The following is a 26,591-nucleotide window of genomic DNA, read 5'->3' as shown; positions in this document are numbered from 1 at the left end:
GGAGCTAACATGGTCGTCTTCAGATGCAAAAAAAGAAAGGTAATGGTGGACACAACTTTAGTAAAAACGTTTTCGTTCTGTTTCATTTAGTTAAAGTTATGAGTTTCCCTGATTTTGGTTATGTTTCATTTTATTATTTGTTATCATTAAATTCACATTTTAATTTAAAACATATGATTGTTATTACTTTTATATCGATTGATAGTCTATGATTCGATATGCGAATATTAGGTATCGATGATTATATTCTTCGATATAAAAAACCGGGTCCGCTTATTGGACCCTACCCAAGAATTTGATAATGAACATGAATGTGAGGAAATTATGTGATAAATTTCTAGATATATGGGTTTGGCTTCTGCCTTCGAATTAGCTGTTGTTCACTGCATCAGCACGATCTACAAATATTGTAACGTATTTCTGATGTGTAGGTCTAGGCAATAGTTGTATTTGTCAAATTTTGTAATGTTATTGTTAAATTTATATTAAACCCTCCAAGTGGTAATTAAATCAAGTGCTGGGCTGTTTTGAAACAAAAAACACATAGTTTCTTAGAAGCCACTTTTTAGATACAAACATACATTCAAAGATCATGTGTTATATATCATTCTTTTCAGAAAAACATGCTTTAGGAAATAAAGATAATTCAAAACAATTACCACTTTTCTTTTAAAAAAAGTTTTGATCAATAGTATAAAATTTTTTTTCTTTTTGTTTTTTTTTAGATGGTGAGGTTGTAACTTAAATGCTTAACCCTCCAAGTGCTGGTTAGAACTGCCTTAAGTGCTGGGCATTTTTCAGTATGTTTGCAAGCGTTTAGAAAGTTTTTTTTTATATACTGTTACCTTAATGTAAATACTACATACATATTATATATCATTATTTTCAGGAAAGATCACAGAATATGATAATAATACTTATATGACTTACCTTTACATGGTAAAATATTGCTGAATGTAAATCTTGACAAAAAAAAAAAAAAAGTTTTTATTTTTTCACTTTGAGCTTAGATATCATTTCACCAAAGTTATGAAAATAAAAATCCAAGATATACAAGTTGTAGGTAATTTAATAATGAACCCAAAAGTATATACATCTTATGGGTTTACATATTGACAGAATTCACTCAGAGCAAAAAAACGATAAATTGTAACACGTAAAAAATCAGTGATATTTGAAACATTGTGTACTACATTGTAACACCTTTCACATTCCTTATTGCACTAGACCTACTTAATTCACTCATTTTTACAATAAAACACAATATAAAACAGTAATAGTCAACTACAACACCAAAGGTATGATGCAAACAACGACGGAACAGCAATAAACAGAACGACCGAACCGTATGACTTGGAAATAAACATACGCTTAGAAACAGCTGTCGTATAGCGCCGGTCTTTGAGCAAAGACGTGCTCCATAGAGTATAACGAGTTCCGCATTTCTTCTAGTTTAATACTATATAAAATAGTTCGTGATATTCCGTAATATATAGCCACTAGCGTGGTTTAAAGAGATCGCGTTTCTGACATCGCGCTCCGCGAGGTCAGCACTGGAAACAGGTACGCTAACATCGCGCTACGCGATGTCAGCACCTGGAGGGTTAAAACACGGTTATAAATATTTCAAAATAGGCCTAGGTATACAAACTGTTTCAAATTTCATCGTGAACAATAAAAATGTCACTTGAAAGCCTTTTGAACAAAAACCACACACACAAAATATAAAAACAAAAAAAAGTTGCGCACACCAAAATTTGCACAATGGACATATTGAAAGTAAACACTTCTCAAACAATATTGGTTTGGATGTACATATAAACTCACAAAAGAATCCTATTATGTTCCCTTTGTTTATATACATATGTATATATAGCCTACATATTTACATTTGACTAATGAAACTTAGTCAGAGTGAGATTCTGATTGCTGCGCTACCCTCTTTATTCTGCCTCCCCCTACGGGCCTCCTGAAGTGCTCTAAAGCACTGTAGCAACTCATAATAAAATAGAAAATACACACACAAGAAGCAAGTCGTATGTGTGTGTCGAAGCTGCGCATAATGACATCGACAAATTAACTACGCTCAACGACGACGAAATACAATGCCAATTGGAAGGTTTATTGTTTTTGCATGTAGCCTGTTTCTTCACCGACCACTATACCGAAACTGATGGCATTTGGACATAATATTAGCCAGCTACATTAAATTCCCGAGACGTCCGGTATATCGGACGTTGGGCATTTTAGCTAGACCACCTCTATCCGATATATCGGATGCCAGAGCTAAAAAGTTTAAGCCACCGAGAAAAAAGAGAGCAACCTACTTTTTTTAAGCGGTGAGCACGCTGTTATACAGCGTCTACGCTGGGAACAAAAACTAGGAAAACATGGAGTTAAGGTCCTCACAATCAATGTCACATCCCAAGGTTACAAACGAATTAACAGTTTCCAGGTGATTGATTTCTTGAGTGGATGTCTTCGTAAGATATATACAGTAGAGAGTGGCATTGTTCAGTAGTCAAGAAAGGTTCCTAAGCATCACAAACAGTAAATAGTTCAGGAGATCCAAGCACCAGATCTATGAGGATTCCTTTGTGGTTGAGAGTAATGTTTATTAATTTGATGTCCAGGAAATAAACCAAGTCTCATATTGCTTTTTAGCCGAAGTTGTTGATGTAGTATTCCGGACAAAGTCCCGAGGTTATCAACAATGAAGACAGCCTTGAATGAGAAGCAGTCTAATATAGCTTCCTCAACAGCTTGGGAAAAGGCATTTCCAGAGGAGTGAGGATGTTTGTAGACTATAGAGGTCAAAATTCGAAAGTCGGTAGGATCAAATAGTGCCAAAGCTTTATAATATGACAAATTGTGGAAGTTGATTTCTGCAGACTGTAACTCCTTCCTTGTGGCAATAAAAACACCTCCACCACCAACTTTTGCATTAGTTGAAGATGATCTATCTTTACAATATATAGAAAAATGATAAAACCAAGTTCAGAAGAAGGAACAAATGCATATAGATTTGTTTCTATTAAAAATATAGCATCATTGACATTTTGATGGTGGGTACTCAGTTTGATGTTTCTGTAGTTCATTGGCTGTTTTTTTTATTCAACAACATTAGAAAGTCTGTTTTTTTATTCAACAACCTTAGAAAGCTCACTTTATATGTTTGATAATAAGGTTTTTTCTCCATTTTCCACACTTTGAGAAAGCTCTTTATGAACATCATCAAGGTGAGCCAACTCTTGTTTGGTTTTATCCCTTGCAGAGTTCAAACCAAAGTCAGACCCAAGACCTTCAAATATAATTCCTATAATCTCATAATCTAAATTAGAGTGATTTGATGTAATTGATAACTTTTTAGTACCATTTAATGGGCAGTTATTGACTTGACGGATGCTGCTTATATGCATTTATTTTCCTGTTTAATAAGCAAAATTTTGCTTTATAAAAAAGTTGCTTTTGTTCATTATGTTTGTAATGGTTGTCAAAACAGGTTACTGATTTTTACTACAAATATCATTGCCAATGTCCGTATATACAGATATTGGCACTAAGGGATTAATATCCATTGGATATCAAATAGTGAGTATTCTTTTAGGCTTGCATCTAAAAGACTGTTCTGAGACTGCAAGGTAGATACATTGAACTGAGTACCTACTTTAAATTCCTTAAAATCAATTTTAAGGCGTTTCTGATGAAAAAAAGACCAGTTTATTTTTATTCACCAAGTAATTTCATGGGTTCAGAATACATCCGATCACACTAGCATTGCTTGTTGGAAATGTTTGTCAATTCAGGAAAATCTGGGGAAATTTATAAGGAAAAAACTTGAACGATACAAAATTAAATATTTAAACTTTTTTTAATGGTAAAAACAAATAAATCAAAATTACATTAAATAATCAAATACTTTGTGTGCCAAGATAACAAGAAATAAGCAATTTGTAGACTATGTGATGTTTCTTGAGTGTCTCCTTAATCACCCTGTGTGAGTGAATGAGTCAGTATCCAATCTTCTGCCGAGATCATTGCATACGTTTGTTACGAGTTCACAACCAGCCCAACTTTGCCAATTGAACTTGGGACCTCAAACCATTCACCAATTTTTGTTGGATTTGAATTAGATGAAGCTTGAAATGAAAAATTATAATTTACATAGTCGTAGGCGAACCATGTATAGCAAACTAATATAAAGTTGTAAACTAATAATTCCAAAATAGCCAAGAAAATAGTAAAACTGTCTAGTTTCAGAAAATATAAGGGTTTTATAACAAAAATTTGAACAAAAAGCTATTTCATTAACATAGGCCTATTTCAAATGTGTTAATTTCTAAACAATTCTTTCATATGTTTTCAGGCAAAACAACAACACTTAAACAAAGTTAAAATAGAAATAAACACTAACACAATAATATTTCATCACTTATACAATCAAACAATTCTTTATCATTCTAATCAATCAAATTCAAGCACTGAAATAAATGTTTTACTGAATAAAAATAACGACACAGTAATTGTACACTCAACAGATGAGGACGGCAATTACAAATGATCACAAATAACAGCTGTTTAGAAGGGAGAATTAGAACAAAATAGTCTTGTGTTAAGAAAACTACTCTTCTTCGTTTCAATGGTGTCTAAATGTCGCTAAACTTGATGTTAAATGTAAAGTATAACAAATGAATCATTTGTCTACGTCATGACATTCAATTTTTAACATCTACCATTAATACGGTGCCCCATGTCGTTAATAATTGAACTTCCACTTGCCAACTTCAGGGTTAAGTTTTGTTAGTTGTAAAATATGATTCAAAACATCAATAATAAACTTTGTTTAAGTAACAAAAGTTGTATCAACATTGGGTACTAAAAAAGGGAATGAGTACTCTTGTGTTAAACCATGAAAATATATCGACCAACCCATTTGTTGATTTGATTAAAACATTTTAAAGTACATCAGGCGAAAGCCTATGAATATGTTATTAATGTTTAGTGGTCTTTTTCTTTTAGACTAAGTAGCCAATCTGTGTGATTTTGTTAACCTCTATGCAGAGGAGATGGTTTGCATATAAATCATTTGCATTTTTTTTATTCAAATTGTGCAAAGTTTTATCATAAGTGTTGATTATAATACTTTAGAATGGGTGATCACTTATATATAACAAGTGATAATGGTGGCTGACTGTGTTAAGCCTGAAGTTATTGTATCCTGCTTTTTTCTGTGATTTTTAAGTTAAGAACTGGGTATTTATTTACATTAGCGTGACCATGGAAAATGGACTTTTTTTATCATGGGTTGGGCATTTATAGCCAAGTATTATTATCACAGGTGCATATGAACTGGGGGGAAAGTATATTATTGTATTATATTGATGCCTTTCGGACATTATTGCGTTAAGGAGCAGGGGCATCACGTGATCTGGGATTCGACTTTTGCAAGCTCGAGTTAATTTTTTTTCTAAAAGAGCAAGCAGTGCACAGCACTGCGCAACGAGCAGGCATCGTTGACAGGATTAACGTATACTCGTCTTTACGAATTGCTTCCACGTGAGATACCGAACATCCAACACAAAGGTGTGTGTGCCATTACCAGTACTGAACTAGGAGGTTAAGAATAGACGTGGAGGAACAACAGTAGTTCAAAATGGCGTCCCTTCTTTATTTGAGAAGGGTCGGAGTAATACCAAACTGTCAAATATGGATAGTGTTGCCAGAGGTACGATAATTATCGTAAAGGTACGATAATTTCATTGATTTTATGTGCCGGTAAGATACACGATGGGTAGTTATTATCGTACCATGAAAGATTTTTGACAAATTTATACAAGTAACAAACCAAAAGTTAATTATAACATAATTTATTATACGAACATAACATACTTTTTCATTAAATGTGTTTGGTATGATAATTTTTCGTTGTTGGTATGATAATCGGTTTTTAAAATCTGGCTATACTGAGTTTGAGCAGACGCGGAGTTATAGGAAACTGTCAAAAACGGAGTTTTCAGAGGATTAAAAAAATCGTAGCTCCTTTGATTTTCGTTGCCGACGAATTTTTTCTTCAATATTGTTTTCAGGAAAAAAATGAACATACCTTTCCATGGTCGCGTGAATGTAAATTGATACCAAGAACTGACTGATTCACTGTTCTACATCAGCTTAATTCATAAAAAGTTTTTAACCCTAGAAGTGTGTCCATGTTACCAAAGATAAAACGTCAGTCCATTTTCGACGTGTTGCAAGGGTTTTTTAAAAAATTCTTAAAAAATACTTATTATCAAGAAAACATATATTGTTATATATCGTTTTTCTTGTCAGAAGTTTTACTATTTGAAATAGGAATACATTTTTTTATATTCTTTGGTTTAGTATAATATTTTCATGAAAAATAATGAGAAATTGCAAAAAGTTTTATATGAAAATTTCAAGTTTGGACCTCTGTAAGGTATTGAAATATTACAGTAAGGTCGAAATGTTTAAATGTATAAAATGTAGATAATTCTATACCAAATTAGAAAATATATAAAAAATTTCTATTAAACAAAAATTGTAATTTTGCCATTTTTTTTTTTACAAAAGCGAAAATTTACAAAAATGTACAAAGGTTTGGCTTTTCATTTTTTTTTACCTCCAAATGTGACTATATATTTATATGAAAAACAGTTTTTCTATTGTAAATTATACATGCTATTTGAAAACACTAAAAGTAAAAAAAAAAAAAAAAAAAAAAAAAAAACCTGTTATTTTATTATAAGCTTACAAAAAGAATCTTTTGAAAAATGAAAATATTTTTTAACAAAATTCAGAAACAAGCTAAAAATGTTCACTTATACTTTATGTTTATGTAATTTTTGAATATAACCCTTAGTACGTATGTTTGTTTGGCTAAAATAAAATATAAGATATGTTCAAATACTTTGAGAAGGAACTGAGTTATGACATTTTTTGTTAACAGTCGCACGTTGAAGAATTTTACTCATAAAAAAATAATCTGGTTTGCAATGTAAAAAAAATATGAAAACGTTTTTAAAATTTTATTACTTGTTATATTTATGTTAGCACATAATGTTTGAAAGAAATACACTCAATAATTTTTGAAATTGAGTAAAAAATAATTGTTGTGCGTCAAATATTGTAAAACCTTGCATTGTAAAATTTTTTGAAAATATATAAACAATAGATATTATAGTTCAAAATAACATTGTTTTATAATGTTTTTGTCATTTAATATGCATTTATGTAGTTGAGTATTTCAACCTGAAAAAAAATAGAGACCTAAATTATGAAAATCGGTAAAAAAATAAGCTCGTGGTGAAATAAAATGGTCAACAATGGCCGACAGGGATGGGTTGGGGTTGGTCTTGATGCGACGCCCGTGATTCATCTCTTTCGTTTCGCACTGCCGGAAACCTACTGATAAAATATGCTGGTTTTACAACTTTAGAATTGTCCCTTTTTAGAATATTCATAGTAAATCAACTATTCGTTCTAATGAATTTCTGTTTGCACTGGAAGAAAGAATATTTCATTCCGTGTCTATCGACATAATGGCAGCAGCACTGTTTGCAGGCAATACGTAACTTGTTGTGATTGGTTGAAAATGACGTATTTCTTTGACCCGGCCACCCGCGAAATTCAACTCAAATGATGACTTTCTTCAGAAAACATTTCACCACGACCGTAATATTGAAGTTAGAAAAATAAAAGTTTATATGAAAATTGTAGAATGGAATCTCACAATTTCAATTATACCAAAAACATGGAGATTGTTTGAAGATAAATAATTATTTTTAATGAAAAACTGAACCGACATACAATATGCTGGTTCCGCACAACACACATAAATTACAACCGACATAAAATATGCTGGTTCCACACTTCTAGGGTTAAATAACAAATTAATTTGCATGAAAGTGAATTTTATTATGCTTATTTCATTGTGTTGCTTAGCAACTGAAAATTGGTAAAAATTAGCCACTTTGCGCTTTTCATGTAAACAAAAAATTATTCCCATTTTAATTTTTGAACCACATAACACTATTTTTTTGCAAATTTCCTACAATTTTGGAACTTTAGTAACAGTTTGTGGCGTATTATAATGCAGATATTTGTATGTATTGTATTTTTTTCCATCTAAATTGATAAATACAATAAATGTTAAAAAATGTATTTTTAATTTTTACTTGATTATGTACATTGTCTTGATTCTTAACGGTAATTCTAAGCAATATATGGGTCAACCTCGATTTTTCTCATATTACAATATAATGTTCCAATAGTCAATTAAAAAAGGAAATGACTAGAATTTCTTGCCGGAAAGCAGTTATAGGGAGCAGGCAACCGCCAGACGGTCATATATTGCTTAGAGTTACCTATTAGTGATCAGGGGCACTGACGTGATCAGGGCTTCAAATTTGGAACTACTCGAGTTAATTTTTTTTTCTAAAAGAGCAAACAGCGCGAAGCGCTGCGCAGTGGGCAGGCATCGTGCGTGATCCTTTTTTTTATTAATAATTTCTGATAAATTGTTATTACATATTACAATATAATGTAGGTAATGTATGTAAAACAATTGTAAACACATAATTACATGCTGGAAAGCAAAGTAAAACCAATATAATCCGCCCAATACAAAATCTCCGAAAAAAATCTGGTAAAGGAATCTGTGTGTCATTCCTTTGGCCTGAATAAATTCAGTATAGACGAAGATCACGCACGATGCTTGCCCGCTGCGCAGCGCTTCGCGCTGCTTGCTCTTTTAGAAAAAAAATTAACTCGAGTAGTTCCAAATTTGAAACCCAGATCACGTCAGTGCCCCTGATCACTAATAGATAATTCTTGCGGTTACCTGCTCCCTATAACTGCTTTCCAGCAAGAAATTCTAGTCATTTCCTTTTCTAATTGACTATTGGAACATTATATTGTAATATGAGAAAAAATCGAGGTTGACCCATATATTGCTTAGAATTACCCAAAAAAATTATGTGTACTAGTTTATATCTAAACATTTTGTATAATAAACTGTAGGTTTGATGTAATGGTAAAGGTTTCAAATGTTATCCTGTTTTTATCAGTCTATAAGTTCTTCTTTGTGTAGTGAATAAAATTATATCTTGGTATATACATGTATTTAATACAGGTATTATTTGTAATAAAAGTTAATTTTTGTAGCAATACAAAACATAATATGCTTGTCTGTTGAAAAAGTAGATTGTAAAGAAGAATTACAAATTTGTAATAATTTATACATTAACTCCCCATTTAATATGTTCCTATAAATAGAAGATATAAATAGTTCTAACATGTTTTTAACAAAAGTTATTAAGTAGATTTGTTGGTTTAATCCCACACATATATATTAACCAATCATTTAACAGATTTTCTACAAATGTAAAATCAATTGATTTATACAGATAACTTTTTTACTAGAAGGTTTTAATTAAGTAAAAATTATTGTTTTCAGGCAAGTATGTGAACTGAATTGGAAATAATAATTCCATTACGTTGTAGACGCAGCGTATTTTTATATTATTGGTTCAGTTTATGCAATTTACTGGCTGCAATCGATGACAGTTCATCCAAAAGCCATAGAGTAATGATATTTGTATATTTGATTGCCGACGACCAGCTGTTTATACATCTTTGACGTGAAATAAAAAAAAAGAAGGTCAGTTCAGATGTTTACGTTGCGAGCGAACTGACGCTGTGCTTTGTTTACTCTGTTTTGTCTTATTTTATCCATTAAATTTTGTTATAATTGTGAAATACTACTTCATTAGTATTCCAAATCATTTCATTACTTCTTTTTTCATTTGCGTTTTCCGTGTGTATTATATTTTACTAAGTTACAAACTATGTCTAATAAGAACACCAAATTACTTCACCTTTTTTATAGTTTTATTGCTGAATAAAACAATTATTTAGGTAAAACAAGTGTTAACTGTGCTTGAATTTCTTTTTTTATAAATAATAATAAAGTTAGTAAAGTATTTATGCTAATAATAGTAAGTGTATTACTTTTTCTCTTGAGCGTTTCAAACATTACATGTATGGCAACATTTGATGCGGACATATTTTATTTTTCATCCACACTTCTTATTGGTTGTATAAAAATAAAATAAAATATATGGAATTTGTTTAGTTTTAGTTGCTCTTTTCCGATGGTAGCATTAGAAAAATAATATACAATTGTTTACATACTAAAATTGTATGCCAAAGTGAAAACAACAAAAATTATTTTAAAAATTTACATTTTACATTTTTTTATAACGATCCAAATATGTACAAATGTATTTTTTTATTTATTTCTGTTTATTGGTTATTTATCTTCAATACAAAAAAAGTAACAAGATATGACCTCAAATAAGGAAATAGTAAGGAATTTACTAAAACTCTGCATTTATGCACTAAAATGCTTAGCACTCTTGGGTATGGCAATGCGCCAGACCCCTTAGCACTAAAAGGGTTAATATAGTACAAATGTATATAAAAGTTTATAAAACTCCATGTATTTTATTGGTTTGCATTCATATAACTTTATACGAGGCGTTTTAAAAATTAAGTACAGTTTTGAAATGATAAAACAAGTAAATATTTACATTCTACGAACTTCTTCCTATTGGTATATAGTACTTAATTTATAAACAAATACTCTCTGAAATATCAACAAGAAGAAAGATTGGCCATGGCAAAACATGCACTTCATACTGGACACTGCTTTTCACAAGTAAAATTATTAAAAGAAATCTAAAATAAAAAATTCGTTGATGCTTACGAAACAATATTTATACAGAAGAACCAAAATGATTTAGTAAATAATGAACCTGGGCCTTTCCAAAATTCACAATATTTGCCTTTAATCTAATTAAATATAAATTTTTACACATACAGTAGACATACTTCCTGGTCTTTAAAATGGTATCTTCTTGTATTTTTAATGTTTTTATTTAAATAAAAAAATTCATCGATGCTTACAAAACACTATTTATACAGAAGAATCAAAATGATTTAGTAAATAATGAAACTGGGCCTTTCCAAAATTCACTATTATTGCCTTTAATCTAATTAAATATAAATTTTTACATATACAGCAGTAGACATACTTCCTGGTCCTCAAAATTTTATCTACTTGTATTTTTAATGTTTTTGTTTAAGTACTAAATTGTTTGTATTATTACTTTAACCACTTTTATTTTAGTTATGTGGGTCTTATGATGTGTTCCTTGAACACGAAAGGCCTCACAAAAAGTAAAATTCAATAATTATTGGTGTGTTTGTTTTGTGTGGCAACAGATGTAGCTACATGACACGCATGCGCTAAAGACGGCCGCTGTGGTGGCATAAATTGAAACCAGTAAGCATAATTACTTTTAAATCACAACTCGTATATACATTCATTGAATTATATCTTAAAATCAACACATCACATCCTAATTCAAAATAAGAGTTTAATTACTCAGGGAGATTTCCCTGATGGTGATAATGCTTATCATGGAAAAGATGAAAAAGCAAGCTATTAGACTGTGACTTTTCTTATAATAAATCTACTTTTGAAGCAGTCTACATAATCTAGTATTAAAGACAATGAAATTAACAGTAAATCATCATTTGGTTTGCGTATCTCTGTTCTTGTATTAATACTTTGCCTATAGTTGATATATACTGTTAAGTACAATTTAAACCTTTTTTTCTTATTAAAAATATGATAATGTTGAAAACAAAATAAAACTATTAATCTTTTTGTTTCAGATTCGTGTGAGATTTAGGGTTTGCGTCCTCTTCGTACGGTAATATTTTACGTTTTCAATTCTTGGGATTTAAAATCATATTGAAAGCCATCTTTCATTGGAGAAGACCGAAGATAACATATTGTTGATTCTAATCTTAAGGTAAAAGAGTAAACTTGAGTACGTATCAATTTAAATAAAATTTAGAATTTTCGTCCCCATAGATAATTCTTTGGGGTTTAATTTTAATTTTGTCACCCTTTCAGGAGAACTTCATTCTACCAAAGTCGCTATGAAAATACATCTGGATAAATAACTACTATTTCGTCTTGTTTAAAAACTTTAACTGAGCCGTTATTAACAATTTATATTTATAGTTCAACTTTTACTTGTTTAACTTCTAATCTTAAAATATCCATAGCCAATTTCCATCAAAAATATTTATTTATGTTGTTATTTTTCTTGTTGAAAAATATTTTTAGTAATGTTTGCTCATCTGTTGGTAGTTTACTTAACTGTATCTGTAATTTTATTCTTGTATTAATTTAATTTACAGGAGTAAAATAGCAACGTGTGGAGTATGATGTTTATCATTACATTTTTATAATTACTGCTTCTAAATAACCAGCACATTTTTAGTTTGGACGCTTGCTATCTCTGAAAAACTTTTGATTTTGGTTCTTAAACAATATGATTTAAGTTACAGAACACTAGGGTTTCAATTGTTATCTCGCCATCCCTATTATACCTTATAAAATTGTATGGCTACATACAAGATTTTGTTTTCCAAGTAGGCTATCTCATCCGTAACTACATTTGGAGCAAGTGATTGATCCAAGCAGATGTTTAGAGTAAGGTAGAATCCTTTTACGTATCTTTACCACTCTGTATTGACTTGTAACTGAAGTCTAAGTAAGCATCACTGACCTGTCTTATGTTCGGATATGCTTGCATTGCATTCCATTATTACTTAACGTGTTGATAAAATAATTTTAATCAGTATTTGAATGAAACTTGCCCATTCCTAATTTGGGATATTTTAATATGATGTAGAAAGCTATATATAGGTGAGGAGTCAATAAATTTTGAAATACCCAAGTAAGGAAATGGTTAAGGTGATTTAAAGAAGTTACATTTTAGTGGTTTTTGTTCTGACCGAGCTGCAATACCCATGAATCCAAAAAATGTGGAATGTGTTTGACAGAAATGAATGAGTCATTACATGAGTGTTTAGAACTAACACATTTACGACGATGGTTAGTACCCGGACTTTTTTTTTATATGGCATGAAAATTTTCAATAATAATGGTAAAAAACTGAAATCTTTTTTTTTATGTTACATGTTTAGGCATAACTAGAAAAGTATGTGAACTTTGCACTTTTTCACAAATAAACTTATTTACCCAAAACATTAAGTAACAGTACACGATAGTCTGAGATATATAGAAAACACTTTCACTGCTGGTCTATACTGAGTGGGACCAACTACTCTCAATGTGTTTCTATGCCTTAAGGCATCTGCTACAGTCAATGTTAAAGGAACTAGTTTTGATAGCAAAAAAATGTTAATGAAATGTAACAAAAGGCATGTTAAATAATCTAAAAATCAAGTTGGAGTATTGATGGAAGGACATATTGGCTTGTGGAGGAGAATATTTTAAGGGGAAAGGGATGATCCTTTCCACTTAAAATATGGGATAATAATGACATTCCTGTAGAGTGCCTCATCTTTATGCTAATTTCCAGACAAACTCCTAGCTATACTTAAAAGTCAGCTTAGGACGCTCTGTAAGTACCGAGTTTAAAACTGTGGTGTGGTACCCTAATGCCGGGTTTATTCGTTTACAATAATTGAAGCAAAGTAATTAATGATTTTTAGAGATATTTTTCACAATGTATAACATAAAAATATATGTTTATTTATATTTATATATAATATTTATAATATGTTCATGGGAAAATATAAATGATAACAAAGTGGGGTAACATGTTTATCACCTTGTGGGGAAGTAAAATGTGGAATGGAGTGAATTAAAGGAGGGTGGTGGGTAAGGGGATAAAATGGTTGTGGGCCAGTAGGAACAAACAAAAATCTAAATTTTACTTTGTAATTTATCATGTAACTTTAAGTATTCTAAAAATAATATAGAAATTTCCTATACACTACTAGTATATTATGTACACTATTTACTGTAAGGTTCCTCACACAACTATTCTATATTCAGCGTACATGTAGCGTGTTTCTTGCCCATCATGATCAACTTAAGTATTACATTTGTTTACTAAACTGAAGATAATCACTTGACTCATCAAGTCTTTGTTGATAAATTGGGTCCACATCCCAATCGTCAATGTCCTCAGAGAAGTCACACGGCTGCATCATGTATTCAGACTAATCTAAAAGTGATGAAATGTCTACAGTATTATTATAGGTAGTTCATGCTGTAATGACTGAAGCACAATAATAATAACGTTCTGTTTTGAACATACTGGCAAACCGCAATGGACTTTTTAAATAATAAAAATAATGAAGTGAAAGAAAAAGCTTTTGTTACGTACATTTAAAAGCTAAATTTTAAATTTCGCAATATAATCCTTGTTAAAATTGAGTTACATATGTTGTAATTTCAATTAGAAGTTTGTAAAAATGGTTGTAACCATGCTCCTCCACAACATTTTCATGAACTAAACTGTATGAAATTTGTGGAAAATATTCAGAAAGTTCAATAATCTTGAAACAACTGTGGTGTTCACAAATTATTTAATTTGTTTTCATGAATTAGTCACAGTAACCAGCTTAGGCAGATGTAACAAAAGATTATCAAAGTTCGTGTATGCTAAAATTTTAATTTATTATTTTGTCAAACTTATAGTTAGTTAATTTTCATTACCAAATAAATAGTTCAAGATCTTGATACTATTTATAAAGTATCTCTGACTCCAGTAAATAAAAACATCTAACCAACAAAAATTGTTTTATAATTTGTCTAATTAGCTTATCTATCTGCACTTCTGTTTCTATTTTTAAAATTATTTAATGTTGACCACTGTTAAAGATAGATAGAAAAATATTTTAAGAATTGTTATAAAATCACAGTCTATTAAAAATTAGAATTGGCATTCAAAAAAGTAATTTTAATCTAATATTCAAAGTATTCATATTTCATTACCAATTGGTTACAGGACCACTTTTTTATAAAACTTAAGTACAATAAAACATATCTAAATACAATTTAAAACTTTGTTGAACACTTTTTCATGCCTTGTGTTCAACTTCCTGTTTTCAGTCAAAGCTAAAACTGTAATTATTTTATATTCCTTCAAAAATTATTTACTACAAACCTTGAAATTTTGATGTACTAATTTATTCTTATTGTTGGATATTAAATTTCTATTGCAAACCACCTTTAATATAATATTTAAATTTAAAATGTTACTTGAACAAAATCTTAAAATCTTGCTTGAACTGGTCATATCTTGCAATCTTGTCACTTTAGTCAAGTTTCAGCTATCCAATTATATAAAAATGATTCAATTCCCTGTTAAAAGAAATTCAGTCAGTTGACAATATTTCCCCTACTAAAATCGTATTTGGAATATAACATTTCTAACTACACAAAATGTCACACAGAACAGTATTTTGGACACTTAAAATTAAGACACAGCTATATAATACACCATGGACTGAATGAAAATGCCTTAAAATTTGCAAGTCAAGAGCCGTAAGTACTGCCCCTTCCCTAACCTACATTAGCCTATCCCATATCAGAAGCCTCTGATTGGTCTCTGACCATCCACTCATAAGGCTGAAGAAATTAACTGTCAACTGTCCCTATTGTAATTAGTTGTCGTAATGGTCTTTCTGTACCATTACCTACCTTAGCAGACCCTTTTTAGAGTTATTACATTTTTAATTTACCTATTTATATTGTAAAGTATTTTTTTAAATTCTTTCTCCCATAATTAAGTTGCTTTTTTATTAATTAAATTTATAAAAAGATATATAGTAAAGCTACACCTGATTATTGCTGTGAACATTGGTACTGTCATTTTTTAAATCGGTACACTACTACTACACTGATTACAGTCACTATACCATCTCCATAAACATCACAATGTTGGATGGATTTCGTTTTGTCAACAAAAACGTAATCGCCAAATGCTCTTCACAAATGGTGGGATTTCCAATTATAGTTCACATTTTAATTAGTCATGGTGAAAAAAGTATGATAGATACAGGCTGCATGGTACCACAGCTTGAAGCGTACTGATAGTAGGAATCTTTTTACCCCAAGTTGGCGGTTGTAACTCTATCCACTGCCGAGCTGGTCTCAAACGTCGTGTCACTTACTTGACAATCCTCATAATTCCTCATTTTGCCATTAGAGTCTAGTAAAAATCAAAGAGTTGTACTGTGGACTTACATTAAAACTGTAGTTCCAGTAAATACTACTAGAAGCCATGGTTACAGCTGACAGGCATTGTGCAACCAAACAACTGTTTGGAAACGTGATAACTCGGGCATAGCAGTTGAACTCAAAAGCTGTGTCACCCGTGTTAGGGGCATGTCAGTAAATAGGGTTATCATGGATTGTAGAAACTCCCTTTATTAAATTAAATAAATCATTGTAACAATAAAAACAGGCAGTATACATAAGCTGATGCAGTTTGCCATCATTATTACAGAAATTTCCATTGTTGCTCACTCTTTTCTCCCCCCCCCCCCCTTGTCAACCTTTAAATCTAGTTTGAAGGAGAGGTGGTGGGATGTCGAAGTCAGAAATGGACACACTGCTGGCAGCACCTGAATGAAAAAAGGTAGTTGACCCTGATGGCGGGTTACAATGGAAAACATTGATTTTTCTGTAATATATGGTTACAGATCCTATTTCAACTACAGAGGTTATAGTACTTAGTAAGGAAAGTACAAATGAACTTGCAACAAACCAAATCACACGTAATGTGTATGTAGTGATAGTACATAGTTTTCATGAGTAGAAGCAAAGGCTTTTTTTTTCAGTTTTGTTTTTCAAACGTTTGCTAATATTATTAAGCTCTGAAAAACACTATTGGTTTGTGTGATGAACAACTTCCTTTATCATAAGGAAAATAGAACTAAAACTCATACATTTTATTTAATTATTATTACTTAACCCCTTGAATGCTGTGATACTCTTGCAGTACTGACACCTCACTGCGGGGTTTTTTTGCCACTTGCAACCAAAATTAATGTTAATCATTTTATTGGCAAAAACAATATTATACAGCACTCTGAGTACTATTTATTTAGAGGGCCAGTTCCAGAAATACAATAAGGAGTAATTAGGGGGAAACCCGTATTTTTTATATAATGGGAATGGTGGGGGGGAGGGGGGTTGAAGGAACTAAAGATGGGTAGGAAATTATCTGTTTTATAATTCTTTAGCAAGTGAAAAATAATACTCACAATGAAAAGAAACGTAATTTATTTAGAACATTTGTTTGTATTTACACTTTGTAAAGCTCTTTGAGTATTATTCAATAATTTTTGAGAGTTCGTTGGAATAGTGCAAAACACGGCACCACACACAGCCCAACATCGCATTCAGCGCACTGGTAGCGCGATTCGCGGCGTTTTCTGTTCTCCTTGTTTTGTGTTTTTACAAAACGTGACAAATACGTTGTGCATTTTTCTTTTTTTCCGTGGATGGTACAAGAGATGGAAAATGACGCTGTGTTAGACGCATTGGATTATCACCCACAGAGGGTCGGCCACCTTTCTGTTTTGTCCGTGGTTCCAAATTATCAGCCATTATTTGGCGAACAAGCTCTAGGTGGAAAACTGCTGCAACGTTGGTTTTCTGCCTGTTTGACAAAGGTATATGGCATGTGTGCATTTAATATAGACATATCCAAAAAATGGAAAAAAAAAAGCTTCTTATACCATCGAGTAGTTCGGCGTACACATTCTACATTGACGATCATCATGTCCGACCTGTCAAACTGCTCCATGTTTTGGTTGTAGTCATGAACAGATATGGGTTTCACAATGGCCGCTTTTGTTTTTTTCTGTCTAGTTTACCAGTAGATACCATCTCATCTTTGTGCTCCGATGTCAGCATGACAACTTCTCGTTTATCAATCCACCTGACTGCTATACTTGTGCCATTATTTAGGGCTTCCCGCTCACCTACTTCTAGCTCTTTCTGAAACTGTGGCATTCCCAATCTTATAGATTTTACTGTCCCACAAGCATTAGTTTTGTTTTTGTGCAAAAATGTAAATAAGTCGGGACTGGAATACAGTTGTCAATAAATAAGCAGTGGCCTTTGTTGAGATAATTTTGGAGAAGAGTTGTCACAATTGCTCCGGAAATACCAAGATTTTTCGGGAATTGGAGTAGTCAGTGTCTTTCCCAGTATAAACAATGCTATCAAGTATGTAACCCGTCCTCACAATCACATAACAGGAATAATTTAATTCCCAAACCTAACTTCTCTTTGAGGGGATGAACATTTTGAAGCCAAGCTGTCCTTTGAAAAGCAACAAACTTTTCGTCAATGCATAGATTTCTAAATGGTTTGAAGTTGCGGGAAAATGCTGCCCTGAAAATATCAACCACTTCCTTTATTTTACTAAGTTTGCCATGAGCGGGAGGAAGTGTATTATCAGAAAAGTGCAATAAAACGCAAAATAATAAAATACCTGTCTCTAGACATGCATTTAGAGACACTATTCTTATGAAGAGGGTCACTCGACCAATAATCTTCAATGGCTATTTTTTTGTTATGTACCATCAACATTGTAGTAGCCAAAAATAACTTTCATTTCTTTCTTCGTAATTGGGACCCACTTTTTCAATCGAGAGTGTTCTGAAGGGGGGGGGGGGGATGTGGAAAACAATGTACTCAAACTGTTTGTTTGTTTCCAAAACAATTAAATCTAAACAATTCGTCAGTAATAATTTTTTCAAAGCAATACAGTTCAGAACAATTCTCTGAAAATGTGTCTGAATCCACTACCAACCACTTTCCGAATTATCAAATTCAAAAACTTGTGGAATAAAATCAGTTGATGTCCATGAATGAGTGTATTTAGTTTTATTTATATTAACCCCTTCGTTTTTATTACTTTGGTTTTTTGATTTTACTTTAGGTTTGAACAGTTTTTTTCTCTCTATCTTATTCTTTTTCTATTTACATTAGAGGTAGTTTTTTTTTTTCGTTTAGAAATTACCCTACTCGGTCCAGGTAAATTCTGTTCCTCAACGATGTCAAGATCACTAACCTCCTCTAATAATAGTGTATTACAATCAAGATCCAAGTCGGATTCAGATTCACTTACCGATAATGTTGGCTGGTATAAAGGGTCAGTATCAACAACGTCATCATCCTCTGATAAATCACTCAAAATCCAATCCTATTTCAGAACTCGGCATTTCTAAAAATCTTCTAATCTCATACTCGCCTTCGTTATCCATAGACATAATGGTAGTCTAATTATCCAACAACAACAAAATTATGTCCAGTAGTAATACTATACTAGTAATTATATTTATATAAATAAACACTATATAAATAAAACACCTCAATAAGTCCGAAAACACATAAAAGCACAAGACAAGACCACTTCTGTGACTGACATTTGACAAAACTTATTCAGAACAGAAATGCACGTGGTTTTGTGGTAGTTGAAATATAATATATCAGGTAGCAGCACCAATCAACAATGAGAATAGTGTCCAGATAGTTCATATTGAGGCCGCTAGATGGTGTGTGGCCCCTTTGTTCAGTGAGTAGTGGACTACAACAAAGAGATACATCGTGTTCCGTACATTTACGGGCGTAGCAGTGAGGGCTCCGCGGACGAAAACGTATATGTACGTTTACAGCAGTCAAGGGGTTAATAACTCAACATAGTTTCAAGTTTGTGTAAAAAACTATTGTTACTTTTTTGCACTGAAAGAATAACAAAGTTCAAGATTATCACACTGAAATAAACTAAAATTATGCACTTGATTTCTTTACGTTCTTTATAGGAGGTCACAAAAAACATAACTTTTTAGATTCCTTATAATGAAGTTTATGTTGTACTCTAATGTAAATAAAGGTAATGAATATCTCATTTTGGTTAATTAACCCTATAAGTGGCGGTCATTTGTGGTCTCAGTGGCAGGCCGTTTTCGGGTAAATTGCCGTGATCGTTAAACTTATTTTTAGAAAATATTGTCTAAGTGATATCCTAGCAACATTATATATTTTTGTTTTCCTTATGAACTATAGAATAAGAATAAATATAATATTTGGTTCCTTACCTTTATTTTCAGATAAATATCATTGTAGATGTGTAAAGATTTTCTTTTAGAAAAAATAATTTTTAAGTTCTACTGTACGTCACTTTGAAACTACTGGAGCTACAAAATAATGTCAAATTCACAGAATATACACAATTTTATTCTATACAAATCACTTCCTATACAAATTACTTCCTATACATTTTTTCTGTTTACAAGAACAAGAAAGTTAGATGGGAAAAACTAAATCTATGTACAAACTGTTTTTTTTTTTACTCCGAGTCACTAGAAAGAAGGGGCTTGTCTTTTCCTCCCAGTAGTGTAGGGCCTATAATAGTGGTTTAGTTTGTCATAGCACAGTATATTTTGTAAATATAAAACAGGAATTGTCTTATCGCAAACCCCTCCCCGTCCTCAGACATAGGTCAAAGTCGAGCGGTCTAGTAGATAACGTGACTACAGAATCTCGCCGCCCGTTCAGCTGTGCGCCGCATTCTTGTACTTTCGTGCTGAAGTGTCTGTCGAGTGCGTCGCTTTGTTGTACTTCCGTGTTTTACTGTGTGTGTAATAGATTAGTGATGGGTGACACTATGAGAATTTGGGATTTACCCAGGAGCGAAGAGGGGGCCATTCGTTTTTTACAAGACCATGACTAGTTGCCTAAATCTAAAATACGTGTGGCAGTCGGCAGTTGCGGCTGAAGGCGGAAATCCACTACACTCACTCATCCTTGATATTGCTGCATTCTGGGCGTCACAGGAAACCCATTAACAATTAATAATCGTTGTAGGTTTGTAATTGAAGAGTTGCTTTTTCGTTCTATAATGTTTTTTTCTATAAATTTATATGTTTGTGTTCCTCATACTGGTGTGGTCGGTATAATCCCAAAGTACCGCAACATCTTCCATGACGAACGAATAACCTAAACATTTACCGGTAACACAAACAACGCGATAAACAATAATATACTGACAATAACAGTACGCAAAGTCGCCAAACAAAACAGTGACGGGACGAGTAGACAGCTGTTCTCTCGTCTGCCACCAGGTCAAACGAAAACTGTTGGATTCATTTAAGCCAGCAAACATTAGTAACATGAATACACACTATACTATATGATATGTATAGGAAAATTCATGGAGAATACGATAGCTCAAACTAGTCCTAAAAATAATGGACGGTTGCGGAGCAACAGCCTTAAATGTGAAGCGATGGCTGTGACGGCGCTTGCCACTTCGCAGCGGCGTGAATCATACGTCTCAGACGGCACTTGCCACTTACAGGGTTAAGGTAGAGTTGAAACTGACCAGCCATCTATCATGTTTATGGCTGCCACTTTGAAATGGTTAATTATATCGTTTAATTTATTAGTTAATTTTAGACCATGACTATTGCCTAAAAAATTTAAAAAACGTGTGGGAGTCGGGAGTTGCGGCTGAAGGCGGAAATCCACTACCTCACTCATCCTTGATATTGCTGCATTCAGGGGGTCACAAAAGGGAAAACCCCTTAAAAAATTAATAATCGTTGTAGGGGTTTTTAATTTAAGGTTGCTTTTTCCCTTCATTTAAAGTTTTTTTCTATAAATTTATATGTTTGTGTTCCTCATACTGGTGTGGTCGGTTTTAATCCCAAAGTACCCCAACATCTTCCATGTGGTGGGGGGGGGGGGGGGTGGGGGGGGGGGGGGGTGGGGGGGGGGGGGGGTGGGGGGGGGGGGGGGTGGGGGGGGGGGGGGGTGGGGGGGGGGGGGGGTGCAAAGAAAGGCAAGTCCACACTCACATCACTCAGTTTCTAAGTCTGATTTTGGTGTTGTATAGTCAGTGGCACTGGATGGCATCTTCTACCAGAAGTCTGGTAACATATTGGTGGCAGTCTCAACCTGGAATGTCAGCTGCTTAGTTCTTTTATATTAGTCTGATGTAAATGTTGGTGTTGTGTAGGCTTTGGCACTGGATGGCATCTTCTACCAGAAGTCTGGTAACATATTGGTGGCAGTCTCAACCTGGAATGTCAGCTGCTTAGTTCTTTTATATTAGTCTGATGTAAATGTTGGTGTTGTGTAGGCTTTGGCACTGGATGGCATCTTCTACCAGAAGTCTGGTAACATATTGGTGGCAGTCTCAACCTGGAATGTCAGCTGCTTAGTTCTTTTATATTAGTCTGATGTAAATGTTGGTGTTGTGTAGGCTTTGGCACTGGATGGCATCTTCTACCAGAAGTCTGGTAACATATTGGTGGCAGTCTCAACCTGGAATGTCAGCTGCTTAGTTCTTTTATATTAGTCTGATGTAAATGTTGGTGTTGTGTAGGCTTTGGCACTGGATGGCATCTTCTACCAGAAGTCTGGTAACATATTGGTGGCAGTCTCAACCTGGAATGTCAGCTGCTTAGTTCTTTTATATTAGTCTGATGTAAATGTTGGTGTTGTGTAGGCTGTGGCACTGGATGGCACCTTCTACCAGAAGTCTGGTATCATGTCTGGTGGCAGTCTCGACTTGGCAAGAAAAGCCAAAAGATGGGATGATAAGCAAATGTCCCAGCTCAAGTCTACCAAGGTAAGCCTTCACCTTATTTATACTTTATAAAACATTTAGTATGTATTTCTTTAAATTCATCTTTTTATCTCCTCAAATTCATTATAATTTTATTGAGGTGTGGAGAAGGATTGAATCGGATGAGTTATAAGTTTATTGTTATTATTAATATTTGTGCATTTTTAAGAAAAGAACAATCTTAGTTCTCCATAAAGAATTATAATTTCTGTTATAACTTAAATAAAATGTGTATGATTTTCACCAAGATTTAATGCATTACTTTGTATCAATCTCAGAATACTAGTTGCACAATATATAACTTTTCGTTTGTACCTTTTGTAGGTTCTAAGGAGATATTGTTTTACATTGTAGGAAATGTAATAGTAATAGTAAATTATATCTATTGTGTCACATAGACAACCAAGGAAAGAGGGTTTAGAGGATATTACTCAAATAGCGTCACACAATTGATTAATGTGTCTTTAAGATAAATAAAGATCAACATGACATGGGTATATTGTTCAGATAATTCACTTTAGTAAGTTAATAACTATCTGAATAATTAAAAGATATCTTCCATTCTTATATTTTAGAGTTTTATGATTACATATTGTATTTATTGTTTAGGAAAAATTGACAGAAGAACTGCGTGAAGCAATGAAGAAATCACGGAAAGAATCAGAACTGAACACTGTGGAGTCCCAAATACGAGGACTGGACACTCGCCTCAAGTATTCTAAGAGTGATAAGGAGAAGACAGTAAGTTTTGTAATAGTTTTATTCAAATTTAAAAGATTGCAATATATTTGTGTGTATCATTGTCATTGAAATGCAATACCACTCAGTTACTGTAGAACATAATAACTCAGTATTTCAATATTAATCTCAAAAGCAAGTTTGTGTTTTAGGTAAACTCAAACTTCTGTTTGCGTGTTTCAGCTGAAGCAGATTGCTGCGCTAGATGAGGAATTGCGACAACTTGAGAACAAACTAGAGCTGATTGCTGTAAGTCCATTTTTCAAATAAAAAAGTTTTCCTGAATAAATAAGGGAAAAGCCAGGCTTATTAAGATAATTTTGGTATGATATGAAGAAGGTTTACTTCTACCAAATTGGAAGATTCGTCCTCATCTTCGTAACATGGAAACATTAACCCTTCCAACACGGCTGATGCCTAAAGACGCGGAACTGCCGATGCTTTAAACGCGGATTACGTCTACAAACGCAAAAGCTTTACTTATGAAATGATGAAGAATTAGTTGTTAAAACTTCTGTAAGAGAGCAGATCGATGTTCCTTTCGACTGTCGGGACTAGACAAAACGCTTTGTCACCGTTGGTGGACTTTGTAACGGTATCTACTCGGGTTGAAAGCAATCGCCGCCATTTTTTGTATGGCCTGTGACGCGGCATACGCCTACAGACGCGTTCGTTTCATTCAGCTGTTTAACTACGTGTGTGTTGGTCGTATGTTGGTTATATTGTTAAACAAAGTGTTTTGAATCAGTCCGTTGTAATTCTTATACAATTATCTTATACAATTCTTATAAAATTGTTTTTACTAACATTTAGCATAATTTTTTGTTATAATGGCTAATCCAGATGATCCAAGTTTTGACAAATGAGCGCATTTTTGGTATATTATGTGTAATATTTTTTTCAATTATTTGTTTTGTATTTTATACCAGTTTCACCATACAAGTCCAGTTTATTTATTCTAAATAAATAAGGTTTATAAGTACAATATTTGTTTCATTTCCCTTGTAGGCTATCATATAAATAAGTTTGTGTTGAATGTCACATTATTACATTTCAAAATCTTATACTGAACTTATTTATTTTATGTACTAATTATACAGGAACTTCAGTTACAATTTACTCATTATAAATAACCTGTATAAATGTAATGTAATCTGTCAAATAGTGTTGCTATGTACATTATCCTGCAATGCAGTTTATTCAAAATTTCAAATATTTCCGTGCGTATAAAATTTTTAAAAATATGTAATATTAAATGTGTATTATTTTTGCTTATTAAGGTACAGTAATACCAAGGTATATGAAACAAAAATTAGCATTGGGAAATTAAAAAAAAAATATTTTTTTATGTCTTAGCGTTTGACAGTAATTTAGATTAGCGCTTTAAGGGTTAAGTTTAAATAATATGGAAAATTTGTTCGCACTGGTCACTTTGTCAATGGAAAAAAGCATTTTTTTATGCTTGACTAAGTGCCCAGTAAGAACGTCATGTTATAACTTAATGTCAGAAAGGAAAGGGCTAACCTTTTATTCGGTAAAGTAAGCCTGCTCTTTCTATCCATTAAATCTTAATTAAAATGATAAATTTATGGTTGCAGCCAAAATGTGAGTACATTGAGAAGTCTATGATGGCTCGGGACCAGCTGATCCAGGAGATGAAAGGCAAGATGAACCGTGTCGAGGATGACGTTTTCGAGGACTTCTGTCGTCAGATTGGCATGCAGAACATTCGGCAATATGAGGAACGAGAACTTCGCAGTCAACAAGAGCGGGCAAAGAAACGACTGGAGTTTGACAACCAGAAAAACCGCATCACCAACCAGCTTGAATTTGAGCGGATGAAGGATACTAAGAGTGAGCCTCCATCACTAATATACATATACTAGTATACATTATATTATTGAATCAACTTAAGAAGGTTTTTTTTGTATAATACAGTTTTACATATCTCTATTTTTATTGGTAATTATTTAATTTGGTGTGCACGTTTCAGAGAAAACTATATATAATTAATTGTCAAGCAATAATGAGTATCTGTAAGAAAAGTATCTGCTATTTGAAGTAGCTGGTTTATTTTTCTTTCGATATTTTCATGTTGTCACATAACACCATGCACAGTAAGTAACTGCCTTATGATAGATGACATGTCAATTTATTATAAATACCTAATCTAAATTAAAATGTAAATAAATTAATATATATTATATAGATAAGACATAGAGAAAAATGTTTAAACATAAAATATTGAACATTAAGCATTAATATAAAAAAATATATATAACTTGTATGATAACATATAGTAATAATATTTAAACATAAAATATTAAACATTAAGCATTAAATATAAAAATAGACATCAAACAGAAAAAAATCCCCAACACACAACACAACATGAACAAAGATACACAACATAAATAATTATTAAAAACTTCTTGCTTTTCAGTCAAGAATTAATTTACACTGTAGAAACACTTTTCCAGCAAATAGTCCTTCACTTTTTTCTTAAAAGCCTCCAAACAATTCTCTAATTTGACATAATTGGGCAAATTATTATACAAACAAATTCCTCCATACTCAGTCATTTTCTCAAAGGCTTGTGTTTTGTGTAAAGGATAAATAAGAGTACTATGGTGTCTGGTGAAATAATTATATGTTTTGAGAATGAATTGAAATTTGCTGTGTTTTTCTTGATCATAATGAGTGTCTGATATATATAAATTGATGGAAGAGTAAGCAGTTTTAAGTCTCTAAAACTGCGCTTGCAGGATGCATCTTAATTAACCCTTTGAACCCCAGACCAAAATATTGATGGTGGGAAAAACGTACCAAAACCATTTGACCTAAGAACTACAGAGAATCCCAGGAGCAGAAACAGCTGTATTGCATACTGTTCGTAAAAAATTAATATTTTTGCTATTTTTTATGCTATTGTCTTGTATTACACACCAAAATGTCCAGAATGAAATTGTGTACACAGAAAAAGTTTAGTCTGAAGTATAAAAATTGTTTAACAACATTAAAATAACTTTAAAATATATGTTTATAGATTTTTATGTAAAAAAATAGATTCTAAGATTTTTTAATTCAAAAATAAGAAAAATTTTTACTATGGGCACCTACATTTTATTTTTCTAAATTTAGTTTTGTGTATGTTCAAAAACAATTATATTGATATCTCTAAAGATAAAGATTTTGCAACCACGATCTCACTGAGGCCAGTTTATCATTGTCCGGAGTAGGCCTAGCGGCGGCGTTACCGTGAGAAGCAGATAGCTGACTAAATGGCATTTC

The 26,591-nt window shown here is 32.4% G+C and overlaps 2 protein-coding genes across 3 annotated transcripts in view; both read left to right on the top strand.

The window, feature by feature from the left end:
- The window catches only part of LOC124361016, a 126,269-nt gene that overhangs the window by 7,621 nt on the left and 92,057 nt on the right, over positions 1-26,591 (top strand). The window contains exons 1-2 of one of the 2 annotated variants that reach the window (XM_046815059.1): positions 11,344-11,362; positions 11,758-11,897. The gene's annotated coding sequence lies outside the window, so the exon portion shown is untranslated. Of the gene's footprint in view, positions 1-11,343; positions 11,363-11,757; positions 11,898-26,591 lie in introns of those variants that run through there. The other variant, XM_046815055.1, reaches the window with a different exon arrangement.
- The window catches only part of LOC124361038 (structural maintenance of chromosomes protein 1A-like), a 33,242-nt gene continuing 29,074 nt past the window's right edge, over positions 22,424-26,591 (top strand). The window contains exons 1-4 of the mRNA XM_046815077.1: positions 22,424-22,565; positions 23,172-23,303; positions 23,484-23,549; positions 24,899-25,154. Coding sequence (XP_046671033.1) covers positions 22,485-22,565; positions 23,172-23,303; positions 23,484-23,549; positions 24,899-25,154 — 535 coding nt within the window. The 5' untranslated portion in view covers positions 22,424-22,484. The remainder of the gene's footprint in view (positions 22,566-23,171; positions 23,304-23,483; positions 23,550-24,898; positions 25,155-26,591) is intronic.

Source organism: Homalodisca vitripennis, chromosome 1 (genome assembly GCF_021130785.1).
Source record: "Homalodisca vitripennis isolate AUS2020 chromosome 1, UT_GWSS_2.1, whole genome shotgun sequence".
Lineage (NCBI taxonomy): Eukaryota > Metazoa > Arthropoda > Insecta > Hemiptera > Cicadellidae > Homalodisca > Homalodisca vitripennis.
Note: the sequence above shows the minus strand (reverse complement) of the source record. Positions and strands in the feature narration are given on the sequence as shown.